This window comes from Eutrigla gurnardus (genome assembly GCF_963514095.1).
Source record: "Eutrigla gurnardus genome assembly, chromosome: 8".
Classification (NCBI taxonomy): domain Eukaryota; kingdom Metazoa; phylum Chordata; class Actinopteri; order Perciformes; family Triglidae; genus Eutrigla; species Eutrigla gurnardus.
Window position 1 is genome coordinate 11,494,623 of NC_139922.1, and position 23,253 is coordinate 11,517,875.

The 23,253-nt window shown below is 42.5% G+C and overlaps 2 protein-coding genes across 2 annotated transcripts; one reads left to right on the forward strand and one right to left on the reverse strand.

Annotated features, from left to right (window-relative positions):
- The first annotated feature begins 1,306 nt into the window (after positions 1-1,306).
- LOC311017523 (solute carrier family 2, facilitated glucose transporter member 1-like) lies at positions 1,307-11,649 on the forward strand. The gene is made up of 10 exons (XM_084015919.1): positions 1,307-1,495; positions 3,956-4,048; positions 5,823-5,983; positions 6,073-6,313; positions 6,440-6,602; positions 7,154-7,341; positions 8,450-8,554; positions 8,645-8,746; positions 8,830-9,033; positions 9,659-11,649. Exons 1-10 carry the CDS (start codon positions 1,478-1,480, stop codon positions 9,863-9,865), a joined length of 1,482 nt encoding a protein of 493 aa, XP_083872045.1. The 5' UTR covers positions 1,307-1,477; the 3' UTR covers positions 9,866-11,649.
- An 812-nt stretch (positions 11,650-12,461) lies between these two features.
- On the reverse strand, positions 12,462-22,784 carry mthfr (methylenetetrahydrofolate reductase (NAD(P)H)). The gene is made up of 12 exons (XM_084015889.1): positions 22,619-22,784; positions 21,889-22,147; positions 20,842-21,080; positions 20,615-20,725; positions 20,354-20,547; positions 18,434-18,684; positions 17,996-18,130; positions 16,966-17,146; positions 16,407-16,589; positions 15,944-16,045; positions 15,746-15,865; positions 12,462-14,448 (listed from the first exon to the last, which is right to left on the reverse strand). The coding sequence occupies exons 2-12, from the start codon at positions 22,131-22,133 to the stop codon at positions 14,137-14,139; spliced, it is 2,073 nt and encodes a 690-aa protein (XP_083872015.1). The 5' UTR covers positions 22,134-22,147; positions 22,619-22,784; the 3' UTR covers positions 12,462-14,136.
- Positions 22,785-23,253: the final 469 nt, after the last annotated feature.

Consider the following 23,253-nt stretch of genomic DNA (forward strand, 5'->3'; position numbering starts at 1 on the left):
CTGATTAATTAATTACACACACATACAGAAATCTGGTCTTAGACAAAGAAAACCATGGAGCTTATCTCACGGTCTCAAAACCTTGAGACCTTCTTTGTTGTAAACCACACGACTGACACCCCAGTGTCGGCCATTTTGGTTTGCTGTTAAAATATTATTGCCGCCATTTGCCACCATTTTGTGATCCATTTAGATTTAGTGTATGTTTTGTTTGTTTTTCAATATTGCATAAGAATAAACATGATCAACGTCTGCTCCACAAAGAACTACAAATTTCTTCAGACTTACTAACTTTAAATAGGTAACTTTATTAACAATTATTAATTAATTATGAATCAAAGTTGAAAAGTTAGCATATTTCATGACACTAAATATAATTGTGAATTGGCTTTTTCCTGTTCTAAAAAGGTGGAATGATTTGATGTAAATAAAATAATTTTCTTATTATTAATTATATTCAATTACATACAACCTAATTATTTGCTGTCCCCAGCATGGCTAATTGTAAAAGGTAAGAACTAAAGGAGCGGTACGCTGCAATAAGCATATTTTTTCCAAATTAATAAATATATCAAAGTTCTTTGTGGATATTTGTGTTATGATGATGATCCACTCTCATTAAGTATATTATTTTCATGGATTTGGATAATGGATGGATTTTCACCACTACAACATGGAGAACTCACTATATAATTTTGGGAAACAGCCCATGATTGTATAATACAACATTAGGTCACATGTCAAACGTGTTGGCATCAGTGAGATCCACCGACTCATGAAGGATGTATTTATAGTAACTGTTGTCAGAGGATTAGTGAGAGACCGACAGCCTCTCAGCTGGACCAACATGAGACGCACACACACGCATACACGCACACACACGCACACACACATACAAACACACACACACACACACACACACACACACACACACACACACACACACACACACACACACACACACACATGCATACACACATGCACACACACATGCTGTGATTTCTATAATGCTACAGATAACGGTCAACGGCCACTGACCAATCGGTGGTGTTGGATGAGTTGGGAGTTAACAGGCTTTTTGAGCCTCTTTCCTCCATTGAGTTTGGTTTTCAACAAGCAGACAGATACAGTTACAGTTTTATGAGTATGCTGTATTGTACTAGTGTTTGCTGTACTAGTCTGAAGTAGTGCCCTGTTCTAGTATGCTGTATTCCTGTCAGCCAATCAGCACAGTGATTCTTCTTCTCCTCCAGAGGCACTTACGATCCACTTAGTTCTGACGTCTTTAAGCTGCTTACTGCAGCAGGTGAATGGAGGGAGAAAGCAACATACATTTGTTTACATCGATGGCGGACTAAATGATATAGCAGACAACGTTATACTAGAACTTGTTGTAGTAGAAAGTAGAATATAAACTGACCTGACGGATTACTAACAATCCAGATTTATCACTTTGTGAGTGATCCAAGAAGCTGGGATGGAGTGCAGCGGGCAGGTAACTGCTGAGTCATCAGTATGCTACATGACATTGTTAGAAACTGACTAGTTGTGGAAAACAGAAATGAATAGTCTGTCTGCTTACAATGGTGGGCCAACACTTTGTTTAGTGTGGCAGGTTATCAAGCAATTGTTTTAGATAGTCATAATGAATGAATGAGGTTCTGATAACAATATCTGATGATGTAACACTGCAGCACACACACACACACACACACACACACACACACACACACACACACACACACACACACACACACACACACACACATGTATCCTTCTCAAAGTGTTATATTATAGGATACAAACGGTATTTGACTGTGTCTACAGTATATGACTTACAGGATTATACTGTATAGCTGTGAGCATTTCCATCTCCATTGTGCAGGCAATGCAATGTGGATGACAGTGACGATCAACAGCACACTGAAACGTCTGCATACCTTTGCAGTGGTGAAAGAAACAAAAAAGACATACTAAACACTGCGTCTTTACACATTTACTAAAAGTACTTTGGGGCCAATCACGGCGTGACTAGAAACCACGGTTTAGTTTATGGTATGGCACCATGGCCTCCTAGCTTTTTATAGACACTCCACACTCCACAGCCCTCCACGCAATAATTATAATGTTGCATTGATTATTACTAATGCACTAATACCAACATGTTACACTTGTTGTTTGTTAAGGTGGAGTAGCCTACTAAACGTACAGATGTCTAATTTAATGTATATAATAATATAACAAGTGCTAAATAAATATCTTGAGAGAAAATATCTTGAGAGAACATTTAGAATATCTGCATCTGAAAAGTAAAAGTATAACATAGCATAAGGTAATACTGACATGAAATACCTCCAGAGTACTTAATGGTTCAGTGTGTTGCATTGAGGGGGATGTGTTACCAGAAATTGAATAAAATATGATTAAGTATGTTTTCTTTAGTGTATGAAAATAAGAATCGTGTTATCTATACTATGGAGCAGGTTCTCTTCACAAAAGCCATGTTTCTACAATAGCCCAGAAGGATCAAATCAATCAAATCAAACACCGACTCTCAAGAATCCCATTTGCATTTTGTGTTTTTGCCAGGCGTCAACCTACAGTTCTAAAAAGTGATGCCAACGCTGCCTTAAACTTGCATCCTCTCAACTGGCCATCAGGGGGCGGCACTGGTTGAAAGTCTATGAGAAAATGACCCTACTTCTCACTTGATTTATTATCTCAGTAAACAATGACGACACCGCTACATATATACAGTCTATGGTTTTTGGCCACTGCAGTTTTCCTACATACTGTAAGCATATGGGAGGAATTTCTGCAACCTCACCACTAGATGCCGCCAGTCCAAGTCCTACAGACTAGTCCTTCTTCTCTTAGTAATAGTGACACAGTCTTCTGTTTGCTCTGTTTGTGTCTGTCCAGTTTAAAACATCACTTGTCCTGCTTTGTGTCCTTCTGAGGCACTATCTGTGTGTGGAAGAACACTGAGGACCATAATGCTAAATGTAGCCACACAGCTAACTTTGTTGTATTTACCCGATTAGAACTTCAATCAACAACAAGGTCAATCCACTTAGTGTGTGTCTAATTGATCGACTGAGCTCACACGTAGATGTACTGTAGGCATGTTCTTCTGGTAACATGGAAATTAAAGTATTGTGTCAAAGTTAAGTTTGCACATGACAGCAGCAATGTTCACTCATAAGTTTTATGGAGATTACTTTGACCATTCTGCTTTTATCTAATAGTAAGTAGAATGAAAAATCATATGGTTGTCAGGCTGTTCTGTTCTTTTGTGTTGTCGTTATGCCCGTGTTTGGATACGCCTATTCCTCAGGGATAGTGGGGGTCGCCAGTCTCTGGCAATGTTATTTTGGGCGTCGCGGGCTGAACATTTTGGGAACCCCTGTTCTAGATACTAGTGGGCATGGATAGACTGTGAATCAATGGGCCCTGGGGCACAGACCAGATCAGGCCATGTTGTTCAGTGTAGTTTTGTAGTGATGTTTTACCAATAATGTGCCAAAGACAAAGAGAGTCTTTATTTCTGCCACCGCTGTTCCTCCAGGAAGCAAATGCACTGGTCATAAATTCATCAGTTTCCTGTTGCACACATCCCATCAACAACAACTGAGTGAAGCTCTGGTTTACACCCCACTATCAGACACTGACATTGAAAGAAATCTGACAAAAGTAAAACTGAGCTGATTTGTCATCTTGTCCCAGTGTTTGAATTGACAAACCTACTTCCTTAACAATATAGACGCTACGATCACCTTATGTTGGCATGAATTAAATACATCTTAACCACTTTTACCTGCAGTATCATATTGTTTAGAAGGAGCAGCAACAGTTTTTTTTTATAAAAGCAGGATGACTTCACTGTAGGAAAGTGAAACAGATGATTTCAATCTTTGAGACTCTTTCCTGTTAAATCTGTGTTTCATAACAACAGGTGACACCTCAGCTGATGATGGCCGTGGGGACAGCTGTGATTGGCTCTCTCCAGTTTGGCTACAACACTGGTGTCATCAACGCTCCTCAGCATGTGAGTATCTAGCTGTGTGCAGGATGACTGACAAAGAAAGACATATGTAGAAATAATAACTGGGGAAAGTAGGAGAGCCATCCAATAATTAGATTATTAGATATGGGAGAGTGTCTTCACCGCTCCAGCATTTATCTAACAAACTGATTTAGTGAAATCTTGACTGAAAACCATTTTTTAAAAATTAGGACAGATGCAAACTTTATTAATGTAGCGCAATTCACACACAGAGGACAACTTATATTATTCAGTTATAATAATCACTACATTATAAAGGAAACAGTAACAAATATTATATTTTTAAAATTAAGTTTTAGGATGCGCACAATGTTGCATGTCACCTGTTTCTGGGATTATTTTTTTCATATTTTATATGTCTCTAAGCAGGTGACAAGCTCGGCCTCTGCAGGTGATCTGACTGATAATGATCAACTCTACAGACAGGCAGCGGGTTATTAAGTAATGATATAATAAATAAAGCATCTGTTACTTCATTAAGGATTAAGGAGCTCGAGGTTACCAAAGCAGCTTAAGATGTTGTGCTTGCAGGATTACTGCCTAAACTCATGTGACACCTGCAGTTTATTGTGACAATAATGTGTGATGACCCAACAAGATGCACATTTCCCATTGTCCTACTGGGACTTATACTGTAAGGAATAACCGTGTGGATGCTGTCTTTAGTCAGGGATCTACCATGCACATTGACTTTTGACCGTTTTTACAGCCAGGGTTGGTCTCATGTTAATTCAGTGGTGTTTGGTTGTATAGGAGAGGAATCTTGGAGAAAAATTAAACCAGGGCTGAAGTGCTTTAAACTTGCTTTCGCTCTACTGGCCATCATGGGGCGACTCCTCTGGTTCTCCCTTGATTTATTATCTCCCTTGATTTATTATCTCCCTTGATTTCTCCCTTGATTTATTATCTCACTAAACATTGTAAACATTCAAGTCTTCTTCAAAAGAGAATGATGTTCATTTAGTAAATTATGGTGCATTTAGAGTCAGATAGATCATAAAGCAGTGATGGTTTTGTTTGGACCCCAAAGCAGGGACTAAAATAGATGAATATGTACAAAAGAAGTTTATTTAGTTAGGAGCAGGCAGTTGAGGCTGGAAGCTGGCTGGTTAAAATAAAATGGGGCCCCAAGCAGAAGCAGCCAGCCACACCTCCAGACACAGAAAAAAACCACACAAAAAACACAAAAAAAAGAAAACAGACAGACACATGATCTCCTTTCCTTTCGTAAAGGAAGGTCCGTTACATCCGATGCTAAAGGAGATCTGAAAGGCAGCATTGGAACTCCTTTCCTTTGCAATTAGAAAATTTGAACGGCTCATACCACTTGTTTACTTCAGGGTCACTTCTTCAGTTAGAAACCTTCCTAAAAAAAGACTATTCGACCGCAGCCCTGCTCCTACACCGGCCCTTCTTGAATTAGATTGGACACCCCTGCTTTAGAGTGTGGCTAGTTTGCTACCATGGGCTAAATGCTAACATCATCATGCTCACAATGACAATTATCACACATTAGTGTTTAGCAGATATCATTTTAGCTTTGTTTGGCAGGTGAGCGTTCCAACATTTCAAAATTAACATTATGATAGTACTTACTCTATTCCCTGAGCCAAGATAAAAATTTGACCTGCAGGTGGTGCTGGAAGAACAATAAAATGATCACCAAAGTTAGTAGTTCATCCTCTAGGGACCATGAATGTTTGTATCCATCCCATAGACTCTGTTCACATTGAGTCCTCTGTGTGTTGTGTTTTAGATCATTCAGAGCTTCTACAATGAGACGTGGACCAGCAGGTTTTCAGAGCCTATCCCTCAGACCATTTTAACAGGTCTGTGGTCTCTCTCCGTGGCCATCTTCTCTGTGGGAGGAATGATCGGCTCCTTCTCTGTCGGCCTCTTTGTCAACCGCTTCGGCAGGTCTGACCCTTCATACACTGTTAATCAAACCTTCCCCTTAGAAATGGCAAACAGTCCTCTAACCGATGCTTTACTTATTATCTCTAAAGGAGGAACTCCATGCTCGTGACCAATGTGCTCGCCTTTATTGCTGCCATTTTTATGGGCTTCTCCAAGCTCGCCGCTTCCTTTGAGATGCTCATCATTGGACGTTTCATTGTGGGTCTCTACTCCGGCCTCGCCACTGGCTTTGTCCCCATGTATGTTGAAGAAATCGCCCCCATGTCTCTCCGCGGAGCGTTAGGAACGCTGCATCAGCTTGGTGTGGTGATCGGCATTCTCATGGCACAGGTGAGATGCTGCACTCTTCAACCCTCCTTACTATCTTTATGGCCATAACACACAAACAAATCACACTCAAAACCAAGGTAACACGCATGTCAGTATTATAAGAAGTGCATTGTGTGTGTTGTGTAGATCTTTGGGACTGAATCCATCATGGGGACTGCCTCCCTGTGGCCCCTCCTGCTGGGTTTTACTCTGCTGCCAGCGGTGCTGCAGTGTGTCCTGCTGCCCTTCTGCCCCGAGAGCCCCAGATACCTCCTCATCAACTGTAACGAGGAGAGCAAAGCCCACAGCAGTGAGCCACACACACGTTTCCCTTTCACAAAACACGCAACGGGCTGCATGGTGGTGTAGTGGGCAGCACTGTTCCCTCACAGTGAGTGGGTCGCAGGTTCGATACCCGGGTCGGGTTCCTTTGGTGTGGAGTTTGCATGGGATCGCTATAATTTATGTTCTTGGCCTCAAGCTTTAGCCAGGCCCAGCTCCGTCTGCACCTCAGCCCTGACTCTAGCTGTGCTACATAGATAGCATCTTCCTCTTTGAGCTGTCTCATTCTGGAAAAGAACTGTCCAGATATTATCAGCTGGATCAGCGCTCCTTTTTCATAATGAGATTCTGAACTGACTGATTGTAAGCTAACGCTAATACACAATTCAGTGACGTTAGCTGACGTGCTAACTAGCTCACCAGCTTTCCATTAAAAACTTGTTGGAAAAGGTAACGTTAGGAAAAACGAATCACGACACACTTTAAACTTCATTTGGCAAAAATAACGTGACTTTAGCAACTAGCTTAACATTAAATGAAACAGCATATTATGTCTACGGTTGAACTGCTCTCTTCCAGTCTTGGTGAAGCTGCGAGGCACTGACGATGTGGCTGATGACATGCAGGAGATGAAGGAGGAGAGCCAGCAGATGATGAGGGAGAAGACGGTCACCATCCCTGAACTGTTCCGCTCCCCAGTGTACCGCCAGCCCATCACTGTTGCCATCATGCTGCATCTGTCACAGCAATTGTCTGGAATCAATGCTGTAAGTCAAAGGTTCAATTCATTCTCATTGTACAACAGGGTTACACAACAAAATACAATTTGTAGTCCCATTGTTGCAACATAAGAAAAATACAAAGGAAATAAATGTATTATCTGGTGGAGGTTGGAGGATGAATTTAGTGAGTCTCTCAGCTGAAGTCTGGTGGTACGTCAGCGGATACTTGTGTATGTCTTCCAGAAAGCAGCTGGCAGCTGAGTGAACAGGCTGTGTCTGGGTGGCTTTTGACTCTGTGCAGGCACCTCTTGTCACCAATATTGCTGATGCTAGTAGATGGGTACCAATGATGTTTTGGGCAGTTTGTAATGCTTCCAGTCAGGATGCTTTCTATTGTTCCTCTGCAAAAGTTAACAAGAACTTCAAAAATCCAGCCGTTTATGAGCCCAGCTCCATTGATGTAGACAGGCATGAGTGTCTAAACTCACCAATCAGCTCCTTGGTTTTACTGGCATTGAGCAGTAGGTTGTTCTCTCTATATGAAGTCTCATCTTCAGTGTCAGACGGACGAGGTCTGACCATTGTATAATCAAATGAGGGTTAAGCTCACGACTCCATCACAAGGAAGTATTTATAGTAGCCGGTCTTATATAGATCTCTCTTACCATGGAGGCATCTGGTTAACAGGCACATAGATGTATGGGACATTCTGTCAGAAATCATTTATATTTTGTTAGAACAACTTTTTTAAATCTCATGACCCTATTTCTCACTGGATGTATTACCTGTATATGTGAGTTTATGGTCTCAATCACGAGTTTCAATTCATCAACATAGTCATTTCTGTTCACTGAAGGTGTGACAATCTTTACTTTTTATTTTGAAGCAAAGCTGATGATGCTTTCTGTCTGTTTATCCGTATTTCTACACTTATGTGAGCACAAATTAAGGTTTAAGGTGAGCAGCTCAGACCAGACAAGGTGGTTATACCATTCTGAGGACACCTGGGGGCCAGAACCAGAGCAGTAGTTGTAACAGAGGAGGCTGCGTAGCCCACGATGCCTGACAGAAAGAACTGAAGAGCAGTTGGAAGGACTGTGTCTACAAACATGAACGCTAACTAACTGTCTCTGTGTTATGTCATCAAATTCAGGTGTTTTACTACTCGACTGGGATCTTTGAGCGGGCAGGTGTGGCCCAGCCGGTCTATGCAACCATTGGTGCTGGAGTGGTCAACACTGCCTTCACTGTAGTTTCTGTAAGTCACAAAAGAACCAAACCATAAGCCAGGACTTAGCTGCATTTGTAAGATTAATATGAATGAGATACTTCCTGTCTGTCTGAGCAGTTGTTTGTGGTGGAACGAGTGGGACGGAGACCACTTCACCTCACTGGTTTGATGGGAATGGCAATTTCAGCAGTTTTTCTGACTGTTGCCATGGCGTTGTTGGTAAGTGATCGTCACTACTTGATCCATGTGGGTTTTAAATGAAGTTAATTAAAGCATTTATAGTGATACGCTGTGTTTCTCAGGACCAGCTCCCATTGATGTCCTACATCAGCATTATAGCCATCTTCAGTTTTGTAGCCTTCTTTGAAATTGGACCCGGCCCCATCCCCTGGTTTATTGTTGCTGAGCTCTTCAGTCAGGGGCCCCGACCTGCTGCCATTGCAGTTGCTGGTTTCTCCAACTGGTCTGCCAACTTCTTAGTGGGGATGACCTTCCCGTATATTGAGGTGAGAAAAATACCACTAACCTTTCTAACCATTGACTGTTGCATACTTTACATACTACTGTCCAACACAGTCTCACAGCAGTTCATTAAACAGTCATAATTTGTGTACATGTGTCACTCTTCACGACTTTAAAACTAATATACTTATTTCAATTGGAAGTATCCTTCATCTTTTGCAGAAGTCGGAACCAACTTTTCAAAATGTTTTGAAAACAAAATGTAATGCAAAAGTAAGGTTTCAGACCATCATGGTTTGGCTTAAAATAACTTTGTACACTTAGTTTTAGGCAACACATCGACAAAAAAAACCTGTTATGTTTCGACAACACCGTGTCCAACACTGGTCTCATGGTTGAAAGTCCTGTGTTTTTGGACCCATGCACCTCCCCACCCCCCACCATAATCTTTCAATTTCATTTCAATTCAATTCATGCGTCCAACAATAAAAAGGATCCTCATTAACTTTGCATTGACACTGTTTTAGTGCTGAGAGACAGTTTGAATCCCTGAACATGAAACCAATAGACTGTATATGGTGACTGTTTGACGACCCGCTGTGAGACTCTGCTGTACAACTTGTGCCCATAATTGAAAAGAAATGATGATTTGCCGCTGATGCCCTGCAGCAACTCTGTGGCCCATACGTCTTCATCATCTTCACCGTCCTGCTGCTCGGCTTCTTCACCTTCACATACTTCAAGGTGCCCGAGACGAGGGGACGCACCTTCGATGAGATTGCAGCGGGCTTCCGCCAGTCAGCAAGTCACGGTGCTGACAAGTACTCAGCCGCTGAAGAGTTCAACACCCTCAGGGGGGACGACCCAGACCTTTGAAAACTGCTGTAACATTCACTATCTCACGTGCAGCATGGTTGTCAGATGTCCCACAAACTGATTAGAAGAGGTTTAGTCTTCATACCGACTGTAGTAAAGATGGACCACAGAGTACATCACTGTTTGTTACGATGGTTTGTAGGAAGGCTTTTCAGTCCTGCAATGCTGGTAAAATGGCATTTAAATTGTTTATATTTGGAGTTGTATAAATAACCCTTTTCCTGTTTTGCAGTTATAAATTTATATTAACATTCTCTGTTGCCGACAAGATCATTGTGAAGAAGTGAACCACAATTCTGAGCACGCCTTCACAATCTTCCTGGCTGATGTAGTCTCTGAAATTACAGTCAGATCATATTTTATCTTTCTTATTCTATATTATGATAGAGGATATGCTTCACCCCCGGTGCAACTGCTGCATGATATATATCAGCATATACTCTCGTGCTGCCATGTTGATTAAAATCCAATCTTCACTGGCGCCTGAACCCTGGAAAAGAACAAATTGGGTTACAGCTACAGTATCATGTGTTGGCTCTCTGGCCACGCCCTAAACAGTGATGTCACAGAGTCTTTTGGTTCTGACAGGTAAAGGAAAAACACAATTTAAAGCATAATTATCATATGAGAACCAAACGTGATTCATCCACCTGTTTTATGTGCATATTCAATATGTGCATTACAACTGCACCAGTTTGTGACTTTGTGCTGAGCAGGGTCACTCTTGTATCTGTAATCAGGGAAAACAGGGATCCCAGTAAAAAATAATCAATAATTCTAACAACACAGACAAGCATTATCCTAAACCTGTGTTCCTACATTATTTAATTTTCTGTTTATTAAATAATTGCGGAACTTACAGACTAATAAAGACAAAATCAAAGCAAAGTTCAACAATTTCAGGAAAATGTAAAATTTAAAAAAATGTATTTATTTTTTTATTAGATTTAGATGAGAAGATTGATACTTCCATTAAGTCTGTATAATCCAAGTGGATATGTAAAGATGACAACAAATGTATAATGAAATACTTCAATTCTTATTCTTCTGATCTGCATTCAGGGTTTGCTGCTGCAATGAAACGGTTTCTTCACACAGGTCATAAATATATAGATTAGATTTGGATTCGATTTATACATTTATATTACATATTATGTCTGAGAGACATTGATTCAGTTTTTTTACAGAATGAATGAACTGTGCTGTGATGGTTGTATTCTGTTAGAAAATATAGGATATTATTAAAGTCACGTTTCGCTGTATGTTTTCTGATAAATGTTATGTAATATGAGCTAATGATGACAAGAGCTTCTTTTGACAAGACTGCAATGATTCAGTGAACACTGTAGGGTCAGTTTGATGCAGATTAGCTAAAGCTCAGGATTAGTCATGATAATGTCATGATCAATTAAGGCCTTAGGTCCTCTGAGACGATGAGAGTAAAGCCACATTCCTTTTGAGACAAAAATGTTGTAACATCACCAATAAAAAAAGTTCTGATATTAAGATAATAAAGTAATTTGTTATTGTTGTCCTCATAACAATAATAATTTACTTAATTCTTGACATTTCTGTTTTTTTTTCTAGCTGAGGTATCCTAGGAAGAAAACACCTCATATTATTGTAATAAAGTCGCCATTTTGAAAATTCATATTGCCAAAATATTGTTGAGATAATTTCTTTATGACAGGAGTGTGAATTTTGAGAGGCCACAATATTAAAAGAATAAAAATGTCATATCTTAATATAAAATCCTAATTTTAAAAGTCATCATATTATGAGAATACATTTACAAAAGTAATTTTGAGTCTTTTTTCTAGAAAATAAAAGTATTCTCATGACGTTATGACTCATTTTGCCTCATTCTCCATCTTCCTTTTATACTATTTTACACAGTGTCTTCAAAAAGCATCCCATGATGCTGTGGTGGTGTAGCGCAGATATGTTCACCTTTTAATCATATGAAGTAAATTAACGGACTCCATATGAGTGTATTTCAAAGTATCATTGTAGTTCTGAAAGCCAAAACAAAACAAAAAGGCACTCTCAATTTACATGTATAATGTATGTATTATGTATTGTTTAAAGTTACAGAGATGGTACAACTGGAGCTCAGACAGGAGCTGCTGCACTGAATCCTGACATACTGCAGAGTGAACACTAGAGGGAGCTCACTGCTCAGTAGAGACAGTATAAAGAACATGACCAGTGGTTAGACATGTGGTCAGTGAACACTCATATATCCCAACAACGCCCTGGCGTGACAGTCCGACTGCAGCTTAAAACTCTCAAGTGTCTTTAGGAGACGATGAATCCCGCTGAACAACAATATTCAATATCAATATCAGCAACACTCATTTCAGGCATCTCATAAAGCAGACAGCTGCTGTAAACAGGAAAACGATCTTCCTCTGGTTGTACTTAATGTTAGTTGACCATCATTCAAAATGCTAATCATTGTAAACATGATATCTGCTTAGCATTTTCCTTCTGAGCATGCATCACCTAAGAACTAAATAAGCAGATCTAGTATTGAACAGTTAAATAAAAGGATTTATTTTGATATTAATTCAGTCACCATTGTGATGTTTTCCCCTTCTGTGCAACAACCTGCGGCCAACTGGGTGACGGTCAGAGCAGACCATCTGGTGGAAAAGGTCAGTATGTGTAGAGGTCACGCTTATCTCTACCACCTCACACCATTTCTCTCTGAGGTGATTTGGTCATTCGGTTGTGAAGTTACTCAATGAGTGGAAAATCCCTGCAGTGTCCCGTGGCCTGGATGTTGTACCTGCAGTTTGGTATCGGCGGGACTTTACACTGGATGCATAATTAAGTCTCTTTACGTCCCGCAGCAATACTCCTCATTCATTAGTAACCGAGAACGGTGCAGGATGCTGCTCTATACAAACGTAGTAACAGTCACCAGGTTGTACAGTACTGAAAAAATTATTTAATACTTTGGTGAGCAAGCACAACAAATAAATATGATGTACATTAAAACAAGGTAGCTAGTGTAACAGTTGTCAGTGATACAATATAGTAGCATCACCAGGAGTTCACATCATTAAAAACAGAATCAAAATATAGCTTTTCAACTTCTCGTCCATAAAAATAAAAACATTTACTTAAAAAAGTTCTATTGCATGTTCTTAATTTATGTATTCCTTGCATGGTCTTCACTTATGGGACCCTCTGGTATCCCTCGGGTCAAATTGACCCGGGACATATTTGGGGTATAAAAAAAATATACTTCATAAACAATTAATATATATTGTCTTTATCTAAATTCAAACAATAGAGTTAACATATGGTTAATTATTGCAATCAGTCTCTACTTGAAAACAATTAACAATGGAAGTGTGATTCGTTATTTTTTTTGTCACAAGGTTATAATTGTTATAAATTATAATTCACTTTCAGAATGAGAATACTCTGAATTTATATCTAAATGATCCTCACATTCGGAGACATCTTCTTCTCCACATCACTGTGTGCCTGACTCCCAAAATATGAGCTCTGAAGCTGAAATCTGTTGGTCATACTGAGGGTGGAAGATACTGTACTCTGTATTTATCTCATTTGTCCCACAACCTTAATTTGCAGGTGTGAGGCATATAGTGGGACAAAGTATGTTGATGGTGTTTAGAACGTTATGGAATAACGTTCTAAACAAGGGGTTTGCAGGTGGACACATGACATGGTAAAGAATGTGGGAGTGAGAGCAAACAGCTTCTCTGTGCTTAGATTATAATAATGGGACATTAGCTGTGTGTGTGTGTCTGTGTGTGTGTGTCTGTGTGTGCATGTTTGTCTATGTGTGGGCATGTTTCTGTGTGTCTCTGTGTATGCGGGTCAAATTGACCCGAAGACCATATGAAGAATGTAAATGTGTGGTGTATAGTAGCATGTGTGCTAAATATTTTTTTTGTCTTTTTTGTTTATCACAGAAAATAAGGCCATTGAGTTTCGGGTAGAAAAAATGCTTACTTGTACCATTTCCTTCTTTAAAACAAATTTGAAACGAGCCAATTTGACCCGAATACCATACAAGGGTTATTTATCTTATTTGTCAGTGAAATCAGTCCATCATTTTAAAAAGTGGACTATCCCAAACCTGTGTGAGCACAAGTGTAGTTTATGAGCTGGGAGTGCTGCAGAGGATGAAGCTACTGATCATGGAGGATGTTTCATGTTTTGGTTGGGTGAGACAGTACGCTTTCCTTTTCCATTCACTCAAATGTTTAAAAAAACATTTATTAACAAACCTCTTAGTCTGTGCTTTGCTCTGTACGGTTAGTAGCAGCCTCACAGTGTTCGTTAGTAGCAGCCTCACAGTGTTCGTTAGTAGCAGCCTCACAGTATTCGTCAGAGACCGTTTCGCCTTCAGGCTCCGGAGGAGCATCGAGCAGCTCAAACATGTCGTCAATGATCTGCCACAGACAGCTCTCCAGAGGAAAGTCGTTGTCCACCAGATTGACCAGGAAGTAGTTGTCGTGGATATACTTGATGATCATCCGTGAAGGAGACTCGTCTTCATAGAGCTTGGCCCACTGCTCGATCCACAAGGCAAAAGCCTCGTCCTGAGGGAAAAAGGGGAAATGTTTGACAAGGGGGAACGAGTGGTCAGTTAAAGAGACTGGGCCCTAGTTTCCTGGCGCAGCGCAGGGCGGCGGAGCCGGCGCAATGCAAGTTTCAACCCGCGCAGCCTTGCGCACGGTCAGTTTGGCAGTTTGGTGGATCGCCTGCGCCAAGATGGGTGTGGCGGCGCAGCAGGGGGAGGCGTCACAGATTCAGCTTGGTGCAGCGGAAGTTTCGTGGCAAAAAGCCTCGCCGAGACTCCACAAAGGCGGATGGCACGCGTAACGGAAACTCAGCCTCTCGGACCAAAACATCTCCCTCTCTCTCTCCTGTTTTTATAATATGGGCATTGTTATTATTATGATACGCGCGTGATGAGCGTGGTGGGAGCGGCGGCGCTGCTTCTGTCATCGGGTTGTCAAGTGACGGAACTTGCACTGAACCTCCCCTAACGCATTAAAGGTGAGGAGAGGAGCTCATTTGATTGGTGAAGATCTGAATCGGCTGTATTAATCCCAGTCCACGCCTCGTCTCCTCCTCGTCTCCCACTCACGCCTTCTTCTCCTCCCTCTTTCCCACTTGCGCTGGTGGGCGAGACGGGAGGTGTGCCTGCGCGAGCCTGCGCGGTGCACGAAACTTGCAAAGTCCAGGCGGACACACCCCGTCGGCGCGGCGCAGGTGCGCTGAAAGCTGACTGCGCCTGGTCTACGAAACTAGGGCCCACTGACTCAAACTGCTGTGTGATACTGACAGGGTCAGTATTTATCAGTGTGGTTGGGAAACGCCACCTGATCAGAGAATCCCAGGTCTGATTGTCCCATCAGAACCACAGACTATATTAGAAGTGGATCTAGTCATCCTAATGGCACTCATTGGTTTGTGGACTGCGGTTTTGAAGCCTCGAGTTCTGCATTTTGACCGTCACCATCACTTTTAATATATGTGCTATCGAAATAACATCATGTTGGAATTTTTCCAACCAGTAAACAGAAGTGCCCATAATTCAAGGTAAACTTTACAGCTAAGTATTAAATTAATCCTAGTAGCTAACTGCAATGGTAGCGTGATAGCGATCACAAGGTAGCCCCACCCTAAAGCATACCCTGCTTCATGGTTTATATGACTCTAAATGGGACCATAATTTACTAAATGAACATCATGCTGTACTGAAGAAGACTTGAAACTAGAGATTGAGACCATAAACTCATAGAAAATGTGTATTGCACCATCTCAACTCGGGAGCTTTTTTTCTCAACTTTCCTGAATCCCTGATCTCTAGCAGGACAACCTCTCTCTTACCTTCCAGTACATGAAGCTGTCTGGGTCCACTACAGTAGGCTGAACAATCTCCCTGCCGGGGAAGATGCCCCACGTCACAGCGTTAGGCTGCATGTCCAGGGCGTTGGTCAGGTTATGGCCCTGCACACAAAGATTCAATGGGACATATTTATAACAGACAAACACAGGAATAACAAAAGGCCTTCTTTTCAGACTTACCTGCACGTTAACTATGTGGTAGTTGACCCGAGGTTCATAATTCTTCAGTACTTTGAGCAGAGCCGTCACATTTTCACTGGAGGTGAAGAACTCCAGATATGCCTGTTGGATTTAATACAAGACGGCAGATCAACATCCATTATCTGTAAGCGCTTATCCTCCTAGGAGGGAGGAGGATCGGGTTCCTGGAGGCGGACAACCAGATGATCCTTTGAGCCTTTTGCAGGTTCAGCTACGGAAACCTTATGACTTCTACTACCTCAAGTACTACTTCTACTACCAAACTTGATATAGTACCTCATATCAAGTTTGATGGTCTGCTCAGCGCTCTGCCAGGAACGTTACTGACCCTGGGAGGGGCCGTTCTGATGACCTGCAGATCAACTTATCAGACAAAAATAGCCCACTCTCTTTCTCTCTCTCTCTCTCCAGACTACTACAGACTAGACGGCAGTATGGTTACCTTCTGAAATACGTAGCCTCCTGCAGGTCCCCAGCCCGCTATAGGGTCTGTAGAGGGTTTGCCATTGATGTTGGGCTGCGAGTTGATGGTGAGGACTCCTCGTCTGTTCACCTTCTCCAGCTCGTCCTTCAACAGGTTGGTCTCCGGGGCCAGAGGCTCATCGTTCCATGGCAGACACATCACCTAGCAGAAGAGCAAACCTTAGCCTGGGATCAACTCTCTCTGAGAGGCACAAGCTCAGCGTGGCAGCTTCGGATAAAGACTGGGAGCAGGGGGAAAATGTTTCGTTTAATGTTCAAAAATACACGATTCACCGACTGACACGATGTATTTGTCTGTCTAATCTGTACACTGACAGAAACTTAAACGAGTTTTATGCCAAAACTATTTCTTGGTGAAAAACATCAGTGAACTTCCTGGTATGTTGTCAGCTTTTCACTGCACCGACTGCTTTATCTGTAGCAAGAGACACTTGATAGAAACTCTGAGGAGGAATTGGATGGAATTATAGCTGATTTATAGACATGACTTCTGAATCAGCTAATCAAGGATGGTCTACCTTGTGTCCATTCCGGTTTGGTTGGGCTGTAATGTAGGAGGTGAAGACCTCGTAGACGCTCTCTTCGTTCATCAGCTCCTCCCCCCACATGCGCAGCAGTGCTTCTTTGGATGACTTGCTCTTCAGGTAGAACAGATAGTAATCATTTAGGTCGCCAAATGCCGGAGACGATGAATTCCCCCTGAAGACATCAACAACAGGACAGTTTTCAGTTCTATGCTAGCACACAAGCACAAACAAACCACAAAAACAGGCATGCATTATTTTCATTTATTCACATAGGTGGAATCATGGAGGAGCTAAGGGGAGCTTGCCCTTAAAAGGACATGCGCTCCCCTGAAAAGTCCCATGAGACGTTTAGGGGGAGCTCTAAAAATTGTCCACTTTTAAATTATATTTTATTTTCCGTACTTAAAGGTTCCCAAAATAAAAAATAATAATAGTGTAAATATGTAAATATTGTGTTTACTTGCCAATTCCATTCCATTTCCCAAACATCTGTCTCCACTAATTAACACAATTGTGTGTTTATTCCTACTGTGGCCATCCATGCGTGGCGACGTATACTAGATTTACGTAGCCACCTGAACTCATCATGGAACGGGTCGGCCTGAGCAGCGATCACTTCGTTCGGTTTCGTAGTGTGCTTGCTTGCTTTGTGGTTGTAAACAGAACTTTCGGCCCTAAATCAGTTTAGCATTTTTGTTGTTCCAAGCGACAGACAAAGATGAAACGTGAGGAAAGTGAAGGGAGAGCGACAGAGGGAGAGCCTGGAAGACGTTCAGATCAGGGTGAAAAACATCTCAAATAAAAACCAACACTTTTAGTTATCAAAGTAAAGTGACATGCCAAGTGCTGCCCATTTCTATTTCTACCATTTCAGACCCTAACAGCCTCTCACAATCAACCATCTAACATCCGTTAAGTCCCTGAGGGTTCACGGTTTCAGGTTTACCGTAATTCGAACCCTGTTTATTCACCAAATAAAATGCATTAGTAGGTGGCCATGTGTAATTGTGTGTAATAGTACCATCTGCCGTTGGGGAATTCGTCCCAGTCCTGGGTTCTGTAGATGTAGCTCTTGGGCCTGGAGGCCCAGAAGATGGGTCGAACATCTTCAACCTTCCGTTTGGGATGAGCGCTCACTGCCCAGGGAAGAGGCCGCCTGTCACACAACACAACAAACCTCTGAACCTCAACAAGGCCAATGAAGAGCTTCACAAATCCTCACGTGGGTAGCGATAAAACAATTAAAAAACATGGTAGCATTCTAGAGGTTTATGTAAACTAGCTGGCTGATCTTGTCGATGGACAATGACATGTAGTAACTCTGGTTGGTCCTTTAGGAGGTTAAAGCATATTGTGTTGATTATTTGGATATCTTGAATCAAAATTTAACAATGCGATTACTGCATTCCCCCCCCCACTTAGAACTCCAAAAGCAGCAATACGCGGAGGGATGACTGACCTGGGGTCCTCTATCCACAGGCCCAGCTGTCGGAGCACCTCCATGATGGCGATCTCTCGATTCAGGGTATAGAAGTGGAGGCCTGGTACCTTCCCGCTGTCGAGCAGCACACGGCACATCTCCACCGCCTGCTGGACCCCGTAGTTACGGATAGCAGCATCGTTGTCTTTGATGGGCTCGATGACTTTGGTGATCTCCTCTGGTATTTCGAGCTTCGACAGCTTGACAAGCTGACGCAGGGACTGATAACCCTGGAGAGGAACAGGTTTAAGCCCAGCTTCATTCTAGTGGAGTGTCGGTTTGAAATTCTTTGATAATAGAAGGATACACATATGCACGTAGGCTGGCTGCAGGTAAGAACTTGGCTTCAGTCCATCTTCAGTCTATAAGATGTTTGACACAAGTTTGTGGTGAGCAGCAGATATGGAGCAACGCTGTCTCTTACTCACTCCTTTCACATTTGCAGATATGTCTTTTGTTGTTTATTTTATAACAATTAATATATTCAATTTCATCCGCTTGGTCCATTCCTGCACTTGTCTTGTCTTTTTGACCATTCTTCCAGAAGTGTATGTGTGAGGTCACACACTGATGTTGGAGGGAAGGTCTGGCTCTCAGTCTCCACTCTAATTCATCCCAAAGGTGTTCTATCGGGTTGAGTTCAGGACTCTGTGCAGACCAGTCAAGTTCATCCACACCAGACTCTCTCATCCATGTCTTTATGGACCTTGGCTTGTGCACTGGTGCACAGTCATGTTGGAACAGGAAGGGTTCATCCCCAAACGGTTCCACAAAGTTGGGAGCATGGAATTGTCCAACATCTCTTGGTATGCTGAAGCATTCAGAGTTCCTTTCACTGGAACTAAGGGGCCAAGCCCAGCTCCTGAAAAACAACCCCACACCATAATCCCCCTCCACCAAACTTTACACGTGGCACAATGCAGTCAGACAAGTACCGTTGTCCTGGCAACCACCAAACCCAGACTAGTCCATCAGATTGCCAGATGGAGAAGCGTGATTCGTCACCCTAGAGAAGGCGTCTCCACTACTCTGGAGTCCAGTGGCGGCGTGCTTTACACCACTGCATCCTACACTTTGCATTGCTCTTGCTGATGTATGGCTTGGATGCAGCCGCTCACCATGGAAACCATTCCATGAAGCTCTCTATGCTGTTCTTGAGCTAATATGAAGGCCACATGAAGTTTGGAGGTCTGTAGTGATTGACTCTGCAGAGAGTTGGTGCCTCAGTATCCGCTGACCCCGCTCCGTCATTTTACGTGGCCTATCACTTCTTGGCTGAGCTGCAGTTGACAGTTGACTGTTGAATATTTAAGAGTGAGGAAATTTCATGACTGGACTTGTTGCACAGGTGGCATCCTATCACAGTACCACGCTGGAATTCACTGAGCTCCTGAGAGCGACCCATTCTTTCACACATTTGTAGAAACAGTCTGCATGCCTAGGTGCTTGCTTTTATACACCTGTGGAATTCACCAGGGAAGTGATTGGAACACCTGATTTCAATCATTTGGATGGGTGAGTGAATACTTTTGGCAATATAGTATATAATCATATAGCGGTCTGTGGTCTCCCAGAGCTCTATGGTAGAATGTGTAGAAAGCAGCGACTGTCGTACCAACAACAAGGTATTTATGACTAGATTAAGTTATTTTAAGTGTTTATGAAGCAGCTACTGTGTTTGCATAGCCTATCTCTGTTCTACTCAAACACCATTTATTCATTCACTAGATGATGTTATGAACTCAGACAGGATGCCGTCCGGTTTCCAAGCTGATCTGGGACTTCACAATTGTGGTTATTTCAGCCATGATTGATGGAAACATTGTTGGTGTCTACTGCTATGACCAGGAGCAAAGATTTATTAATGTTGAATGAGGTTGTACAGTTCTTGTGACTTACCTGAATGGGGAAGATTCCAGGTAGGATGGGACACGTGATACCAATTGCCCTGCAGTCATCGAGGAACTTGAGGAAAGTCTCTGCTCTGAAGAACAGCTGGGTGATGATAAAGTCTGCTCCAGCATCCACCTTCTCCTTTAGGTGTCTTAGATCCTCCTCGTAGCTCTCTGCCTCAGGGTGGCCCGTGGGGTAACCTGAACATACAGACATATGTAAATACTGACTGAGACAGTTCCACTGACCTGGAGGTGCAAAACATACCAGCAACACAGATGTCAAAGTAGTCATCGAACTCTGATCGGATATGTTTAACAAGGTCGCTTGCGTAGTTGAAGCCTTCCTCCTCTTCCTCCCAGTCAGCTCCCACTGGGTCTGTGGAGAAAGCAGAATATCACACGTTAGTTAGGAGGATCTTCAAGGTTTACTCTAGTTTCCCACTCCGACAGAAACAATATGCTCTTTCTTCATACGGTAGACAGGTCTCCTACCTCCCCTTAGTGCCATGATGGTCTTGAGGCCCAGGTGCTTTGCTTTGGCCAGGTAGCCAGTAATCTTCTCTTTGGTCTGGTTGCAGCAGGTCAGGTGGAGGATGCTCTCCAGGCCACAATAATTGACCGCTGTGCTGGCGATCATTATCGATGAGGTTTCCTTGTCTGAGCCCGGGTCTCCTGCTGGGTGCCAGGTAATGTCAATGAACAGGGGCCCTCCGGTGCCCATACGGTCAAATCTGAAGACAATAACAACAACAATTAGAATAACAATAATAATGCTACGGCGATGAGATATGGGACTAATCTTTGAACTTTCATTCACCCTCTTCAAACTGACACTGTATGTTTGTTTTATGTGTTGTTAAAGTTTTAAATGTTGTGTTTGAACTACAATTGTTGAATTAGACTAGCAGAGGACGTGGTGTTTGTGGAGGGAAGGCTAAACCTTGGATCCAGCTGGTAAATAAATTGTTGGAAGCCAAGTTTCTCCACAGTGTAAACAAGGATCTGGTCCATGCTCATGTATCAAGCTACAGTCCTGTTTGTTTTCAGCGTTTCTGGTGATTTGGCACAATATTTACATTGCTGGTCAAATAGTGTTGTAGAGCAGGCTGCCACTATTCTCGTTTCTGGTCGACTTGACACATAATAGTGTTATCCTGTCAAATTGACACAGTCTCTTAACGTTAGATGGACAGGACTGATAGTATTTGCAGCCTATTACCAGGATTAATGAAATGGGTGCTTTACTGACTCTAGAAATTGCCAATTTTCTTGCCAATCAGATTTATTCTGTTGAATTTTTGGGCAAGTGGTAAAAAATAATAAACATTTCGGAGCCGATGATAGAAGTAGTTAAGGAGTTGATTGGGCAGCGAGCGTTGTCTGTCAAAACTGCCCTCTTCTATGTTGAATGTTGCACATGCACAACACCGATCAGACGCACACAAATGAATGGCAGCGGGTGTCTGTAAATGTAAACAAGTAAATTTGGTGTGTGAAACACAGAATAACGACCCTGGAAGTCCAATTCATTTCACGTGCCTTGAGATGAGGTTGACCGCTCCGCTGGCCGTACGGGGAGGGAAGAACTCCAGCGAGAACCAACGGTCCCCAGACTCCATCCTCCTCCGCATCTTGTCCCGCAGCCTGTCCGAGCGGTCTCCGTCCAGCACCGGGGTGGAGCACCGGGAGCTCTCCTTGGAGCTCTCCGCGCTGTTGCTGGCCCCGCTGGAGTCACTCCGGAACGTCTGCAAACTACCGTCCCCGCGCTGAAGTTGATTCACCATGATGGACAATTACACTGCAAAGAAAACAATACACAAATGATATATGTTCGGCCCTGCTCCCTCTATAATTTGAAAATCTTAAGCTATACTTAGACAACAAACGTCACATACATTCAAAACTAATGGTGGGAGAAATAGTTGATTCTATGATGCATCGCAATGCTTTGTTGATTAATAAAACAGTTAAACAAAGTGCAAGTTAAATATGCACTTCTGGACAGAATAGGTGAGGCACGTTAAACTTTGAGTTATAGTACGTGGCTGATAACTTCATTAACCCACGGAGAGGCACAAGCGTCGTGCGCGCGTGCGGTTTAAAAAGTTTAGTAGTCAACTTATTTAGCGCCGACTAGATGCCGTCTTGTTTGACCACGGCTAATGTTAGCTGCGCGCCTCACGAGCGGCGTTAAACCCATTGCTTAGTGAATTAGAAGTGCATCCAGAAGTAACTCAACCACACCGAGCCTGAAGCTAAACCCAGTTACCTTGTTGACGTCGGGGGGAAAGACAGGCTAACGGTGCTTCTCACACCCGCCGAGGCCGGTTGTCTCTGTGTCGCCGGTGTTATGTCTAAGACTGCTCCCTCTCCCTGACTTCCATCCAAGACATACAATTAGCCGCTGCAGCATGGGCAACAAAACACAGGACTCCCTGGGCTGAACATGCAGTGCTGCGTTCAAAGCTATCGTTTTCTACAAGACCGGGAAAAGCAACGCAGTTCACTACTCTCATGGCTTCGTGAAAACGTTGTAAAGACGACTTTCTGTAGTTTTGTTATGCACCTGATACGAACACTATAATCGTAAACTTAAAAAATGAATGTTTACAGCTTGTTAAATCCCTGCCATAGAGAATGTAGGCTATTATTCAGGTGTACCTAATAAAGTAGCTACCGATCGTTCTTTAAAAAAAGGTGGCTTTCCTTTAAATTATCTGCACAAAAGGCATGTCGGTAGGATGTGCACACTGCCACATGGAGTTCATATTCGATGAGTAAGTTTAACTTAATACACATTGTTGTCAACCCTTGTTACATTGTATGCACGTTTTTTCACGGGTTCTCCACACGGATCGCAAACGCAGCATGAAATATCACTGTAGTTAGGGGAATCGCAACTGC